Genomic DNA, 15182 nt, shown 5'->3' on the forward strand with positions numbered 1-15182 from the left:
TCAAACCTAGCTCCACCATATACAAACATTTCACATACAAACCTGTCAGGGTACTTGGAACTTGGGCAACTCCAGAAGCTTCTCTCTGTGCTAGCAGCCTCTGGCCATGCAGGAGCAGGTAGACTTCATACCCAACACATGATCACCTGCTCCTCGATGTACTTAAATGGGGATGAAGCCACCACCATGGTCTTATCACAGTCGGTAGACAGACTCAGGTGATCACAGCCTTGCACTGGTCCCCAGGGACCCCCACATGGCTGGCCTCTCTTCCTCAAACTGCTTATTGAGGTTTTCGTTTATTTGTTTTTTGAGACAGGGTCTTTATGTAGTCCTAACTGTCCTGGAGCTTGCTTTGTAGAGCAGGCTGGCCTCAAACTCAGAGATCATTCTACCTCTGCCTCCCGAGTGTTGGGATTTAAGGTGTGTGCCCCTAGGCCCAGCTCTTTGAGTTTAAAGTTGACCTAGGGTTCTGGCTAACAATCTGGAAGGCCAGCTCTGGTGTTTAAGTGGCTTCTACTTTAAGAGTAGATGTGAAGAGCCAGTGTCATGCTGGCTAGTAAAAGGATGGGGAATTGTCCCCTGACAGCCCATGCCCTAAGGTCTGGGCTTCTTGGATGCCACCCAGCACAGGGCTGTCCTTGACAACAGAAGTCTTCTTGCAGCTGTCCAGGGGACCCCACTGAGAATAGTTCTTGCCTGTCCTCATGTCCTAGCAGGCCATGTCTCTTACCCAGTCCATGCAGTGAGGGCCTTTTGCTTGACACTGAGCATCTGCTGGGTGAGTGTTCTGGCTGGGATCCAGGCTCCTCAGAAGTGCTGGTAATGAGAACATCAGTCAGCCCCCATTGGGATGAGGCCTGAGGCCTGTGCCGAGAGGTACCGGCATGGAAAGTCACCCGAGCACACTGCAGTAGAGGGGACCCTGTCATCTCCCTGGTGTTAGAACCCCTGGGCACTGGCTCCACAGGGCCCCACTTGAAAGTGGGTGGGTATAGTCCAGAGAGCCTTCTCAGAGCTATGGACATGCTACTGGTTGGGTAAAGGATGGGGAAAGCATGTTTGCCTGTGACTATTTATCTATTTTTTTTTTTTTTTTGAAACAGGGTCTTACTATGTGGCTCTGGCTGACCTGGAACCGAATATGCAATCCACATTGGCCCCAAACTATGGCAATGCTCCTGCCTCTTGTCTTCCAAGAACTAGGATCACACATGTAAACCACCATGCCTGGCTGCCTAGAGCAATTTCACTGTTAAACAGTGGAACTTCGGGTTACCAGTGGCTCCTTCCCTTCCTGCCCTTGTCCCCAGCCATGCACAGCAGCAATAATCACATGTAGCACCACAGAGTTGCCCTGGGCTGGTCTGGGACAGTCAGAGTGGATGAGGGTGGCTGTAGGCACTGAGCCAACAGAGTTGGCTGGAAGGGAAATGCTGGGCCCAGATACTTACCTCTCAGAGGGTGAGGCTGGCCCATTGACCACCTTGAAGAGGTTCTTCAGCAATTGCTCATCCCAGTACAGGTCACAGAACTTCTCAGATATGGCACCACAGAAGGTGGCAAAGGTGAGGTCTTTCAAGGCGTAAATATACTCCCCTGGTTTGCAAAGGATGGGTCAGGTTACACACAGGAGGAAGGCTTTCTGGTTCCCTTGCACTGGATCACTGGGAGGTGGCCTCAGGGCTTTGGGGTTGGAGAGGTATGGGCTGCAAGGCTCTCTTCCTGCTAGATGTAAGCTGGAAGCTGCCCTTGCTTGTCCTGACTGACCTCAGCAGGATAGATGTGTGAGCCACTGAGTCCCCTTCACACTGATGCTCTCTGGACTGGGTCTGCCTCCCTCAACCTCTCTCCCTTGTCTTGGGCTTCTAGGGTGGCCCCTGTGGCTTTCATACCCATGATCAGAGCCTCTAGCCCGTTGTCCAGGTAGCCATCGAAGGCAAATTCCTCCTGGATGAGGCGCATGGCTTCCTGCAGTGAGGGACAGGCTGTCATCTTAGGGGGTGATGAGGTGTCCACACTGGATGGACAGAGCTTGCGGTCTGCTGGCCGAGGCTTCTCAGGATGACCCTCTGGACCCTTAGGGCTGCTGGGACTCACTGCAGCCTTGCCCCTGGGTGGCTTACATGGGTGTCGAGGGCCTTGGCTAGCTGAGGTGGACCCTGAGGACAGAGTAGCTCCTAGTGGGCCCTGACCATCTGGCCTGTGCTCAGGGGGCAGGGATGAGGCAGAAGAGGTGGGTGTCCCTGATGTTCCTTTTTGATGGGTGGCCAGAGAAGGGCCATGTGGGCAGGAGCACCCCTTGGTTGAGCTGTGGGGCACTGAGTCACCAGCAGGGTCTGCAGTTGTTCCTTGCAGCCCCAGACCAGGTGGCAGCTGGTCAGACACCTTCAGGTCAGTGTCCTCAACAAGCTCCTGGGATGCCTGCTTTGTCATTCCCTCCCTGTCCAGCTGACCACTTCCATCTTTGGGCTTCTCATTTGACTCTGAGGACAAGGCAAACTGGTCTCTGTGGAAAAAGAAGAGAACTCAGGAGGGGCCACCTGTGCCTTGGGCCACTGCTAGCAGGGAGTGGGGACACTCACCTCGCAACACCTGTGTCCTGAGCCAGTACTATGGGCTTAAAGTGAGTGGCCTCAGAGGTGAAGGCTGCTGGCAGTTCGCAGGCTTCTTTGTGGCAGGGGGTTAGACTAGGCACAGGCCCTGGGACAGCAACAAGCTTGGTATCACTGTTGACCTGCAGGAACCCTGGGGATAGCAGGTAGTTGGCAGACAGAAGGAGCAGTGGGGGGAATCAGCAGATACCTTTGAGTGACCCGACACGTAAGGTCCCACAGCCGGACACCACAAATGTACATAGGTTGTTCAATATCAAGTTTAGCCCTGGAGCCTAAAGGTGTGTGTGACAATGCCTGGGAAGAGCTAAAGTGAGGAGACAGGGCCATAGCCAGGAGGCTGCAATGCTGCTAGGGTGGGGTCCCTTAGCCACTGGATTACAGATGTGGACCCAGGAAGGAAGGTTGGGACTGGCTGCACAGAGAGCACCTGCAGGCGGCAGAGTCCTCAGTGAGGGAAGATAAGGCTTGGACCAAGGGCAGACAATATGCTTTGACCTGATGATCCTGCCTATGGGTGAAATGTGTTGCAAGTGTCCACTCAGGGCAATACTATGATGGAGGACAGGAGTCAGCTGTGGCTAAGTGGTTACAGGGGCCAATGAGTGGGAAGGCTTTGGCAGGCCCACCTGGACTACTCTCAGGAGCAGGCTCCATGGGAGGTTTCAGTTCAACCACTGAGAAGGCATTTTGGAGACCGATGGTCTCTTCCTCTGGGTGAACCTGGGGTGGAAGGTCATAAATGGTCAGTTGGGGCCAACTGGGCCTGAGGAGGTATAGTACAGATGTATGCTTTACAGCCACCAGACACAGCCCCCAGCCTAGTTCAGGGATATCCTGTGGCTTGGGGGAGCTAGCAGAGACAGAGTCAGAGCCATCAGGACTTTCAGTGAATCTGTGGTGGGATTCTAGGGAATATGAAGATGGAGGAGAACTAACCCCCAGAGCCTGCCAGAGAGCCTCTGTGTTCCTGCCCACTGCTATCTGTAATTCTCAGGATGGGACCCTTTATGGATCCCCCACCCAGTTAGGGGGACTATCTAGGGGCAGTCTTCCTGATAAAGTGCCTGCACTGTGTAGTGGTGGGCAGCAGATCTCGGCAGGGATTACTGGGAACAGGTCTGCTGGGAAGGTGGCTGGCTGGCCACTGCCTCTTCCCTAGATTCCCTCTAAGTCTACAAAGCAACAGGAGACAAGCAGGGCCCTGTGGGTGCAAATGGCAGCAAGAAGGAGTCCTTTTGAGTTTTGGAAAGCATTGTCTTGCCTTGCAGGTGGACGCCCGCAGGTGGGCTAGAATCTTGCTGCTGTCCATGCCTCGCTGAAGGAGGTAGCTGCTGCACACCTGAAATAAAGGAGACACCCTTCTAGGATAGTCCAGTGGGGCAGGCATTGGCTCTGTGGTGCCTGCCCCCATTTCTCCTGATACCATAGGGAACATTTGTGGCTGAGACCCTTGGCTCTTTTCCATATAATCCTAGTCCTCGGCAGTCTGGTGTCTAGATTTTCTGTCATAGCTATGAATAAAACTGAAGAGCTGGAGTCTCAGATAACGGGCTCAAGGGGGTGTCATGGGCTGCCTGATATGGGAGTTGAGAGGCAGGCACTGGAAAGGAGGGTGTTGTTACAGGGTCCCAGCAGGGCTGGATCAGGATCATGTACAAGATGTGGCAATCCTTAACATGCTGCCTACACAGGTGACAAGTGTCATTATCAGCTTCGGCATCATAGGCCATAGCCAAGACCTCTCTACTGTCCCCTACCCCAACCCTTGAGACTGTGAAAGGGCCTAGCCATAGTGCAGTTACCTTGATGGCTTCAGCTGCAGATGGCCGTTCTGAGGCATGGCGTCTAGCCATATCCAGGAGGAGTGTCTTGAGCCTGCGTGGCAGGGCCAGTTTGTGGTCTTGGGGTACACTGAACTTGGCTGCTGTCCACAGAACTGCAGCCACACAGTATACAGAGGCCTGTATGTTGGAGAGACAGAGGAGAAAGAGGTAGTAATGGTGGGGCCAGGGGACATCACCTGGCCTGACTTCCCCCACCCCAGAACACAGTCCCTCAGACAGTAGCTGCTCAGTGCATTGGGCCCCCTCCTTGGTTAGATTCCTGAAAGCCAGGGTCACAGCCTGGAGGAATCTACACATTTAACAGAACCAGGTCCCCTCCCTTATTCTGTTTGGGTTTTAAACACTGTATAAGGTCCCAGTTGGACTTGCTGTCTCCTTCCTCATGAGGACAAAACTCAATAGTTTGAGAAACACCTGCCCGCCCAGCTGGGACTCCCTCCCAATTAACCGTGTGCTGCCAAATGTTTAACAAATGGCTCTGAATAGACAGCCCTCTGCAGTCACAGAGTAGTCACGCTGTCTCTCCGATAGAGGGGTGCATAGCACAGGGGTTAAGATGTTCTGTCAGGCCAGTGGCTCATATTGAATGCTCTCCTTAGTCTTTACTCAACTGCATCATCTGCAATAATAGCCTTTGACAAATGCAAGCTTTCACGTGTGCCTGGGATATTTTCTTTGGTTGTTTCAATGTTTTTTGTTTGTTTGTTTGTTTTGTGGAGTCAGGGTTTCTTTGTGTAGCCCTGGCTGTCCCAGAACTCGCTCTGTAGACCAGGTTGACCTTGGAACTCACGGAGGTCCGCCTGCCTCTGCCTCCTGAATGCTTGATAAGTAACATTAGAGCAAAGCATATTAGTGGATAGTGGCATGCACCTTTAATCCTAGCACTTTGGAGGCTGAAGCAGGTAGATTTCAGAGAGTTTGAGGCCAGCCTGGGCTACCCAATTTCAAAACAATCAGATAAAACCAAAACTCTGGAAGATTACTTTTTTTCTAGCTCCTGCGCCACACACTATAGCATGCTTTTTTTTTTGTTTTTTGTCCCCTCCCCCCAGGCAGGTTCTCTGTGTAGCTTTGGAGCCTACCCTGTGTTTTTTTAAATGGTTGCAATCTGTTCTGGAATCTCTGGCCTTGGCCCCAACTTTCCAGATGCTTCAGTTAGAGGCAAACTGCAAATGTCTCAAACCTTCACTTTACCTTTTGATCCCAAGTCACTCTGCAAATTCTAGGTAAAACCAGTCAGCAAGAATCATGCCACAACCTAAACTATGTGATATCTTGAAACTTCCCTCATAAAAGTAATTGTTCATTACTTTTGAATTCAGTCTCTTACCCAAGTGATTTGCTAGAATGGAACACAAGTGGCTTCCAGTCCAATTCCCAGTAGTCTTCCTTCCACTTGAAACCATATACACCCAGCCTTCTCTGCATTTCTATCAGCATTTTTTTTTTTTTTTTTTTTTTTTTTTTTTTTTTTGAGACACGGTTTCTCTGTGTAGCTTTGGAGCCTATCCTGGCACTTGCTCTGGAGACCAGGCTGGCCTCGAACTCACAGAGATCCGCCTGTCTCCGCCTGTGCTGGGATTAAAGGCGTGTGCCACCAACGCCCGGCTCTATCAGCATTTTAAACTACCCTCCCCATTCCTTCATTCTTTTTTTGCTTTTTCAAGAAAGGGAACTCGCTCTGTACACCAGGTTGGCCTTGAACTCAGAGATCCACCTGCCTCTGGCTCCGGAATGCTGCTATTCTCCGGCATGCACCACCTGTGTGCTATTAGCATGTTTAACTTTCACCAGAATTGCCCTTTGAGCTCTGCTTCCAGCTTTCTAGGACTATTCTAGTCTGCCTCATTCAGTGTTTCCAAATTTCCACAAACGATTCCCAAGGCTGTAGAATCACTTTTCCAGGCAGTCAGAGAAACCATCCCTCATCTCTGGCACCAGAGTTTACTTTAAAATTTTTATGTGAATGTGTTTTGTTGTTCTGTCATGTGGGTGCTAGAAATTTAACCTAGGTCTCTCTTACCCTGAGGCATCTCCCCAGCCTGTACCTTGTTTTTTTTTTTTTTTTAAAGATTTATTTATTTATCATGTATATAGTGTTCTGCCTACATGTATGCCTGCAGTTATAGGTGGTTGTGAGCCACTATGTGGTTGCTGGGAATTGAACTCAGAACCTCTGGAAAAGCAGCCAGTGCTTAAGCTCTGAGCCATTTTTTTTTTTTTTTTTTTGTTTATTTTGTTTTTTTAAGTTACTATGATAAAACAAGTAGTTGGCATACACAACCAAAGGAGAAACTGATTATTTAAGCTCATGGCTACAGAGGTGCTAGTCTGCCATGTTGAGTAATGTGTAGCAAAACAGTGTATTTTCGTGGCCAGGAAAAAGTATGGATGGGACAGATCATGATACAGTCTTGAGAATGGTTCTCCAGTGATTTCTTCCAGCTAGACTCCACCCCGACTTACTTCCTCCAGTACCTCTCCAAACAGCACCACCTGGGGACAAGTGTTTTAACACAGCACCCTGTAGGAGACAATTCATATTCAAACCATAATAGTCTGGCTGATAAACAAAATAATAGCTGAGTCACAAGTGTGGCCTTTATAATTCCCACAATCTAAATATTCTTACCCAGCTAACCTTTAGCTTCCTGGGCTCACTAATGCACAGCTGGGATATTCCAGACACTTAGGTTACAGTCAACCCAACGTCAAAATTCACAGCCAACTGTTGCCACATGGTTGGGAAATTGCCAGTTCAGCGTTTATTAAAGTTTTTTAAAAATTAAGCATTTTTGACATTTAAAATACTTATTTTTTTAATTTTATGTGTATGAGTGTTTTGCCTGCACGTATGTATGTATACCACATGAATAGTTGATGTCTTTTGAGGCCAGAAAAGGGCACTGGATCCCCTGGAATTGGAGTTACAGGTGATTGTGAGCTGCCATTCAAGTGCTGGGAATTAAACCTGGGCTCTTTGCAAGGGCGGCCAGTGGTCTTAACTCTCCATCCTCATAATTATTTTTGAATGTTTATCTGGTATCCTGTGACTTGCAGAATTAACTTCTAAGTTTTAGGAGGGTTTTTTGTTTGTATGGTAGATTCCTTGGGATTCTACATAAACAATGGCATCTATAGTCTAATTTCTTCTTCTTTTTTTGTTTTTTGTTTTTGTTTTTTGAGACAGGGTTTCTTTGTGTAGCTTTGGAGCCTATCCTGGCACTGGCTTTGGAGACCAGGCTGGCCTCGAACTCACAGAGAGCTGCTTGCCTCTGCCTCCCAAGTGCTGGAATTAAAGGTGTGTGCCACCAACGCCTGGTGCCTAGTCTTATTTCTTGAGCTATAGTTTTTGTGTTTTTTTTTTTTTTAAAGTGTGTGTGTGTGTGTGTATTCGCGAGCACGCGCCTGACTGTTAGGCTTGCTCAGCAAGTGCTTTACCCACTGAACCACAGGGTTTCTCTGTATTGTGTATTGCTTTGGAGGTTGTCCTGGAACTCTCTGTAGACAAGACTGGCCTGGATCTCTCTACCTACCGAGTGCTGGGATTAAAGGCATGTGCAACTAATGCCTGGTTAAAGATTTACAATGTTCTGTCTGCATGTATCTTTGCATATCAGAAGAGGGCACCAGATTTCATTACCAATGGTTGTGAGCCACCATGAGGTTGCTGGGATTGAACTCGGGAACCTCTAGAAGGCTACCAGTTAGTGTTCTTAACCACTGAGCCATCCCTCCAGCCCTGCTAGCCCAGTCTTTATGCTGCTTAGAAGTACAACACTATTACTGCCTGTGACACATTTTTAGTTTAGAGCATCTTGATACAAAGGTGTTTTCATAAGACTCTGGGTGAAAGGAACTCACTGACATTTGAACTGTTTTCCCCTGTGCATAGATGAACTGTTTCTCTTTCTCTTTTGATCTCTGTTTTCAGAAGTTTTACTATAACTTCGTGGTGGTTTCTTTAGGTTTATTCCCCTTTTCTTTCCCGTTTCTTGAATGTGTAGGCTTATGTGTTTTGCCATAATTGGATATTTTTCATTCATTACTTGATTTCTATTCTGCCTCACCCACTTTTTACTTTCTTTCCAGAATTCTGATGACGCGAACGCTTGGTTTTCTAGGGCAAGCTCCTCAGGCATGTGCAATGTTTGGTCTCAGTTCTTTTTCTTGTCCAAATGTCTGTGATTCTAGCGCCCCCGCAGCTGTCGTGGGTGGATTTTCAGCATCAGCAGCCAAGGCCAATCCACCTTTGTTGTTCTCGGTCTCAGCCGGGCCAGTGGGCCCCATGTGAATTGCATAAGCAGAAGGTACATGCAGGGCGTCTGAAGTCACCTTGTTTTTTCCTGGCCCTATGGCTAGAAAGCCTGGCCTTGGGGAGGTTCCGTTTGCCTCTGTGCAATTTCCCAGGGGCCATTTCTCTAGCATCAGGGTCCAGCGCATGAGATTGAAAACCACTGGGCTTGCTCTGCTCTCTCTGGCATCACCCGGCTCCCTCACTCCTTCCACCCAAAACCTTTCCGCCCTTGCCCCTCAAGCCCCGCCCTCTACATTTGCCCCTCCCCCTCTCCTAAAGCGACCTGGCCCCTGTCCTGGCGAGTACCAAGTGAGCCAAAGCCAGGAGGATCAGCTAACCTGGTCCCCAGGGTGGCGGTTTGCACCAGATTGATTGTAATTTAGTTAATTTCGTTTAAAGTTTATCAAAGCCTATTAGCCTGTTAGTGGCGGCAGGGTCTAGGCCCTCGGGATAGGAGTGTGTGCCGCCCCGGGTCCCGACGCACACCAGTAACTCCCAGTAACTCTTGGAAGACTGCAGTGAACATCGCCACAGCAGCCCCACACGTGAAGCGGGTGTCGCGTTTGGCACCGCGACCGACTGGGCAGAGGGCACGGATGGCCGCGAGAGATGATTCGCTTACCTTTTCCGTCCCCAGTTTCTCTTCAGACACCTCGGGAGCCAGGAAGAGTGAGTTGTAGGGGCCTAGAAGAGCAATCACAGTTTGGTTTTCCTTCCCACCTTGGCAGGCAGCTCTGGTCCTCCACCCCCTGAGAGTGACCCGCGTGTACCATTGGAAGGGGGTGGTCCGAAGAACACAGTTCCGTCCTCAGCCACCAGCACGTTGTCTAGGCACAGGCGGGCTGCAACAGAGATCAAGGGTACAGCTGCATGTGGGCAGCTCCCTCGCCAGCGTCAGGGGACTCCGGGGCACACAGGGTGTCCAGAGACACCAGTTAAGACTGGACAGGCACTGGAGGACTTTCCATCCTAACAGGCAGTGCTTCCTGGGAACACTGTTTCGGCATATCATCCTCATCAAGTTAAGGATAAACAGGAGGATGGGTGTGGACAAGGTCCACATTGCTCTGCCCTTGGGAATGGCTGGGTGAGGGAGGTTGGGCTCTTCAAATTCTCCAGACTCATGTCTGAGAGGCAGCTTAACAGCAGATTGTTCCTGGACAATATTTCTCTGAGGCTGGCAGCCTGGTCCCCTCAGATGCTACGTCCATTACTGCACATGGCACTTTGAGAGCACAGATGACTGTCCATTTATGTGGCTATTCATCAGGGTTGAATATGCAGGGTCACAAACTAGTCCAACATCCCTTCTTTCACTCCTTGGGGGAGGGGATCATTGGCAATTTTAGGCAATTGCCTCTACTGTCCCTTTTTGTGCCAAGACCCAGGTGTTTCCTTCCCCTGGGGTATGTTGCCTAGTGAAACTGAGCCATTGCCTCTGGCTCATAGCATTGATTTTGCTACTCCCCCTCTCCCTCCCCAGCTTTTGTGCCCAGGGCTCAGGGAGAGCAGGGTGACCCATCACCTGGGTGCTCCGTGTATTTCTGCAGAGTGCTAAGGCAGGAGAGGCACAGGGCCCACAGCTCGTACTCTCTGAAGGGCCGGCCTAGCTTAGACAGAAGGTCCTGCAGGGAGAGGCTCTGTGGAAGAGACAGGTCACATGAGAACACTCAGTCCTCTTGGTGCCAAGGAAGGGTTTCCATGGAGGGTGACAGGTGAATAGTGATTCGGTTTCCACATGCGTCATCCCCTATGCAAGGGACTGGAGAAGTTCTCCAAATTCAATGGGTGGGTATGTGGAGAAACTGGAGCCCTCACCCATGAAATGGTGCAGCTGCCATGGGAAAAAAGTAGGAAGTTCCTTAGAGAAAGCACAGGGAATCACCCTAAGATCCAACAATTCCACTTTTGGGTTACCCCTAAGACCTGAAAGGAAACTGGAGTGGACAGCTATCTACCCAGGTTCAAGGCAGCATCATTCACCAGACCCAAAAAGGGGAAGCAGCTCAAATGTCAATGATGGATGAATGGATGAAGAAATGTGGTCCAGTGGCTGGAGAGATGGCTCTTGTAGAGGACCTTTCAATTCCCAGCACCTACACAGCAGCTCATAGTCACTCACGCAGGCCATACAGCCACACCCATAAATTAAAATAAAGGTCAAATTAAAATAAAGGTTAATTAAAACAAGAAAGAGAAGAAATGTCCATCCACGGGACAGAATATTAATAGGATTGCTCAAGCTTTAAAATGAAGAGATTTCACTTCCCCGTGTGTGTATATGTGTGTGCGTGTGTGTATATGTGCGTGTGTGCATGTGTGTTTTAAAATACAGAGCATAAAACTTAATGTTTCAACTATTTCTAAGGGCAGGGACCAGGGCAATAGAGCATTCAAGAGCTGGGCGTGGTGGTACCTGTAATCCCAGCATTTGAGAAGTGGAGGCAGGAAGACCAAGAACCCAAGCTCATTCCTGGTTCCAGAGTGAGTTCCAGGACTGTTCAGGAACCATGAGACAAGAAGAAAAAAGAGGAGGGAGGAGGAGGAAACACTGCAGTGTTGGTTATTGTGGACCTTGAGGACATTATGGGAATGAAACAAGCTAGACAACAGACAAAAGCTGTTGGATTTCACACACAGGTGAGGCTGTGGAGAGGAATGGAGGGAAGTCAGTGTTCGCTGGAGGCAGAGCTCAGGTGTAGGAAATGGAAAACCGCTGGAGCAGTGGTTCTCAACCTTCCTAATGCTGCGACCCTTTAATGCAGTTCCTCATGTTGTGGTGACCCCCCCAACCACAAAATTATTTTTGCTGTTACTTCATAACCATAATTTTGCTACAGTTATGAATCATAATGTAAATATCTGTGTTTTCCAATGGTCTTAGGTGACCCCTGTGAAAGGGCCATTTGACACCCCCCAAGGGGTCATGACCCACAGGTTAAGAGAGGCTGCTCTGGAGATGGTGAGGCGTGAATGTTCTTAATACTCCAGGCGATTCACTTAGAGGTGGTTAAGATGGTAAATTTTGTGTTTATGTGTATCTTTTTTTTATAAACTTTTTTTTTAAAGATTTTATTTATTTATTATGTATACAGTCTTGTGCCTGCATGCCAGGAGAGGACACCAGATCTCACTCAGGGTGGTTGTGAGCCACCGTGTGGTTGCTGGGAATTGAACTCAGGACCTCTGGAAGAACAGCCAGTGCTCTTAACCGCTGAGCCATCTCTCCAGCCCCGTTTATGTGTATCTTAATACATCTTCAAGTGAATAGAACTAATGAAGCTTAGAAGATGGCTCCTGCCTGTGGAGGCCACCTGAAGGTCTGGGGACAAGGTCACCACAAAAGTACACCCATTAGCAGAAGCTTTCAGACGCCTGAGATGCTACCCACTGGCTCTGCAGGAAGGGCTACACATTAGACAGTTCAGTCCTGTGGCTCTCTGCTTACCAGCTCATTTGTTCTGCTTTTGGTGGTGCCCTGTATCCAGGGGTGGATGCTGAGATGCTGAGATGCTGAGCATCTTGCTCATCACCTTGATGCTGAGATGAGGGCTCCCAGTTCTGGGCCATCCCTATGTGGGCATCTGAGGTTTGGAGGGTCCTGGGCTTACTCTAGCTGACGCAGGTTGACCAGATGGTTAAGGTGAAAGCCAGACTTAACTGATTTACTCTGTTCTTTTTCAAACTAGACTTCAACTTTTCCCCTTTAGGAGTGCATTCCCCACCACAGGCCACTGTTTATCCATCTAGGAGATGGTGTTGTAAGATGGCTGTGCCCCATGAGGAAATCCTGAGATGGTGGATGATCGTATGTGAGTATCACAGGCCCAGACAATGCAGATCGTCTGTATCACCCTAACCCTACACCAGACATCTCTTTAAGTAACCACGCACTCCCATGGGAATTCTTCAAGCTCTCATCAGTGTGCAAATGATAATACACACCACAGAACCACCTGCCTCACACTTTCTCCTCCTTTGGGGCAATAAAGCCTGGTGAGAAATAGGGCTGATTTTTTTTTTTGTTTGTTTGTTTTTGTTTTTTGGAGACAGGGACTCTGTGTAGCCCTAGCTGTCCTGGAACTCACTCTGTAGACCAGACTGGCCTTGAACTCATAGAGATCTGCCTGCCTCTGCCTCCCGAGTGTTGGGATTAAAGGCATGCACCACCACTACCCAGCTGGCCTGATGGTTCTTGATATATAAACCAATTTCCTCAGCCCCAATCCACCCATGTACAGGTGCATCCCCATGGTTCCCCGACTGAAGTAGACAGCTCCTAGATTGGGCTTCAGGGGCTCAATCACTTCCCAAGCCTTACCTATGAGCTTCATACTTCACAGAGGGATGGAATTTAAGTGCCTGGGTCTGCAGGTCAGACATGAACCACACCCCTTGGCTGTTCAGTGGGTTCCCCAAAGCTCTGTGTCCACACGTGTTTCTCAGAGTGAGGACACCTGAGCCAGTGGTTCTTTCTAGGGTGTTCAGAAGTGAACTTAAATATCTAGAAAGGGCACAGGGAGGGGTTCTGGCCTGGGGGCCCATGTCTGGAGGTGACATCCAGCCCTTCCCTCAATTTGCATTTGAAATTCCCTTAAAAAATAGGGAGCCCAGGAGACACTGTTAATTATTGGTCAAGAGTGAAGGCAGGGCGGGGCAGGTTCTGTGTGAGTTGCACATGCAGGCTAAGGAGAAGCAGCCTTGGACCCCCTCCTACCTCACATACCTGTTCAGTGGCTGCACTTTCCAGTTGTCTGGATCCTTCTGGAATCCCCTCTTCACTCCTAGCTATTTGGCCTTCACGGTCTGAATCTCCAGGGTCTACAGGGTGGGGCAAAGGTTTGTACTCTGTGGGCCCCTGGCTAGGAGATGAAGCCTCTAACTGTCCCAAGGCTCCTGGACTCCTGTGTGGATTTCGGCCTGCACCCGACACCTTATCCAGAGGGACTTCAGGTTCTTGCTCTGGCCAAAGTCTGCTTTTGGACTGTGTCTTGAAGCCAGAAAGGCCATTTTTCCCTTCCAGGAAGAGCTTGCTGGGGTCTGGGGGGAAGAACTCAGATATGGTCAGCTGGTTTCTTGAGCTGGTCAGTGACAGGCAGAGGGTGCTGGCCTCCGTACTTTCCTGCAGTAGCCTGGGAAATGTCTGAGCCTTTTTCAGCCGGCTTCGCCTGAGGATGTCTCTGTCCAACTCACCCAGGGGGCACCTGGCATCCAGGACAAGGTTGGCCAGCCCTTCCTGTCCTGGGCTCTCTCCATTTCTCATGGGGGCTGACAGCAGTGGTTTGGGGGAGGGTGCTCTGGGACCCTGACCAGCCTCCTGCTCTGCATCTCTGGAGGCAGGAGGCTGGAGTAGGTCCCTTGGTGAGGACAGTGCCTCTGGATCAGTGCTGAGGTCTCCTGGCATCTTCTTGGGCCCCACATTTCTTGGAGTAGGTCTTCCCCTCCATGTGTTCTCACTGAGGTCTGAACAGAAGGCAGGAAATGGTTACTGCAGGGAAGTTTGGATCAGGAGTCTGTGCTAGGGTTGTGACCTGAGATCCACCCCGATCCTGTCCTACTCATCACCACAGACCCCTCCCCAAAGTCTCACAGGATAGGCTTACATTTCCTGTACTTCCAGATTCCCACTTGTCCCCTTAGCATAGGCTCCAGGTCCCCAAGATCCACAGTCACATAACTCAGCCAATTATAGTCTCTGAATGGAGGCTTCTGGGTCTCCCTCTTGGCTGAACTTCCCAGGGGATCAGCCCTTGCCCATCTAATTAATTACTTTATCCCAAAGCTCCTCATTTTTTCTATTGTGATTACACAAGCCACTCCTTAGGGGGAGAAATGGAATCTGGTGGCAGGCATAGGGCACATAGTCTGCCACACACATGGCATGCAGCAGGGTCTTGCACACATGCCACGGCACACAACTGCACACACACAGTGTGTCACAAAGTTTTGCATGCATGCCACAGCGACTCAGCTGTCTGTTTTACTCAACATTCTGTCTATGCCTGCACTCACAAGTTACCCTCTACTGTTGCTGGGGTGACACTGGCAGTCACCAGAGCTGCAGGATTACAAACACTGCTGCTTGCTTGTCAGGGAGGACCCTCCAGGCACTCTGAGGCTCTGGGTAGTGGTGGAGGCCAGCATGGTCCTGAGACTACTATGATACATTCTAGATGGACAGCAACAGCTTTGCATGTGGAGAGGTGAGTGCACCAGACAAGGCTGGCTGGAGTCACTAAGCCTGAGTTTGAAAAATGGCAGTGTGTGACAAGCATGCACATGGGTACATATATGTGGTGTGCACTTGAATGTGGACACTTACACTCGGGTGTGTAGTATAAGCAGGCTTTTGTATATTTACATATCAATGGCATAAACGTATGAGCGCGTTTGCATGGGACACACATGAACAAGTGTGTGACT

At 49.7% G+C, this 15182-nt stretch overlaps 1 protein-coding gene across 1 annotated transcript in view; it reads right to left on the reverse strand.

Moving 5' to 3' along the window:
• The window catches only part of Kndc1 (kinase non-catalytic C-lobe domain containing 1), a 48095-nt gene that overhangs the window by 19095 nt on the left and 13818 nt on the right, over positions 1-15182 (reverse strand). Inside the window, exons 6-16 of the mRNA XM_027409066.2 lie at positions 13486-14222; positions 10285-10399; positions 9530-9601; positions 9382-9443; positions 4421-4579; positions 3880-3957; positions 3245-3338; positions 2586-2748; positions 1896-2509; positions 1455-1599; positions 734-819 (exon numbers count right to left, since the gene is read on the reverse strand). Of these exons, the coding sequence (XP_027264867.1) occupies positions 734-819; positions 1455-1599; positions 1896-2509; positions 2586-2748; positions 3245-3338; positions 3880-3957; positions 4421-4579; positions 9382-9443; positions 9530-9601; positions 10285-10399; positions 13486-14222 (2325 nt within the window). The remainder of the gene's footprint in view (positions 1-733; positions 820-1454; positions 1600-1895; positions 2510-2585; positions 2749-3244; positions 3339-3879; positions 3958-4420; positions 4580-9381; positions 9444-9529; positions 9602-10284; positions 10400-13485; positions 14223-15182) is intronic.

Source organism: Cricetulus griseus, chromosome 3 (genome assembly GCF_003668045.3).
Source record: "Cricetulus griseus strain 17A/GY chromosome 3, alternate assembly CriGri-PICRH-1.0, whole genome shotgun sequence".
Classification (NCBI taxonomy): Eukaryota; Metazoa; Chordata; class Mammalia; order Rodentia; family Cricetidae; genus Cricetulus; species Cricetulus griseus.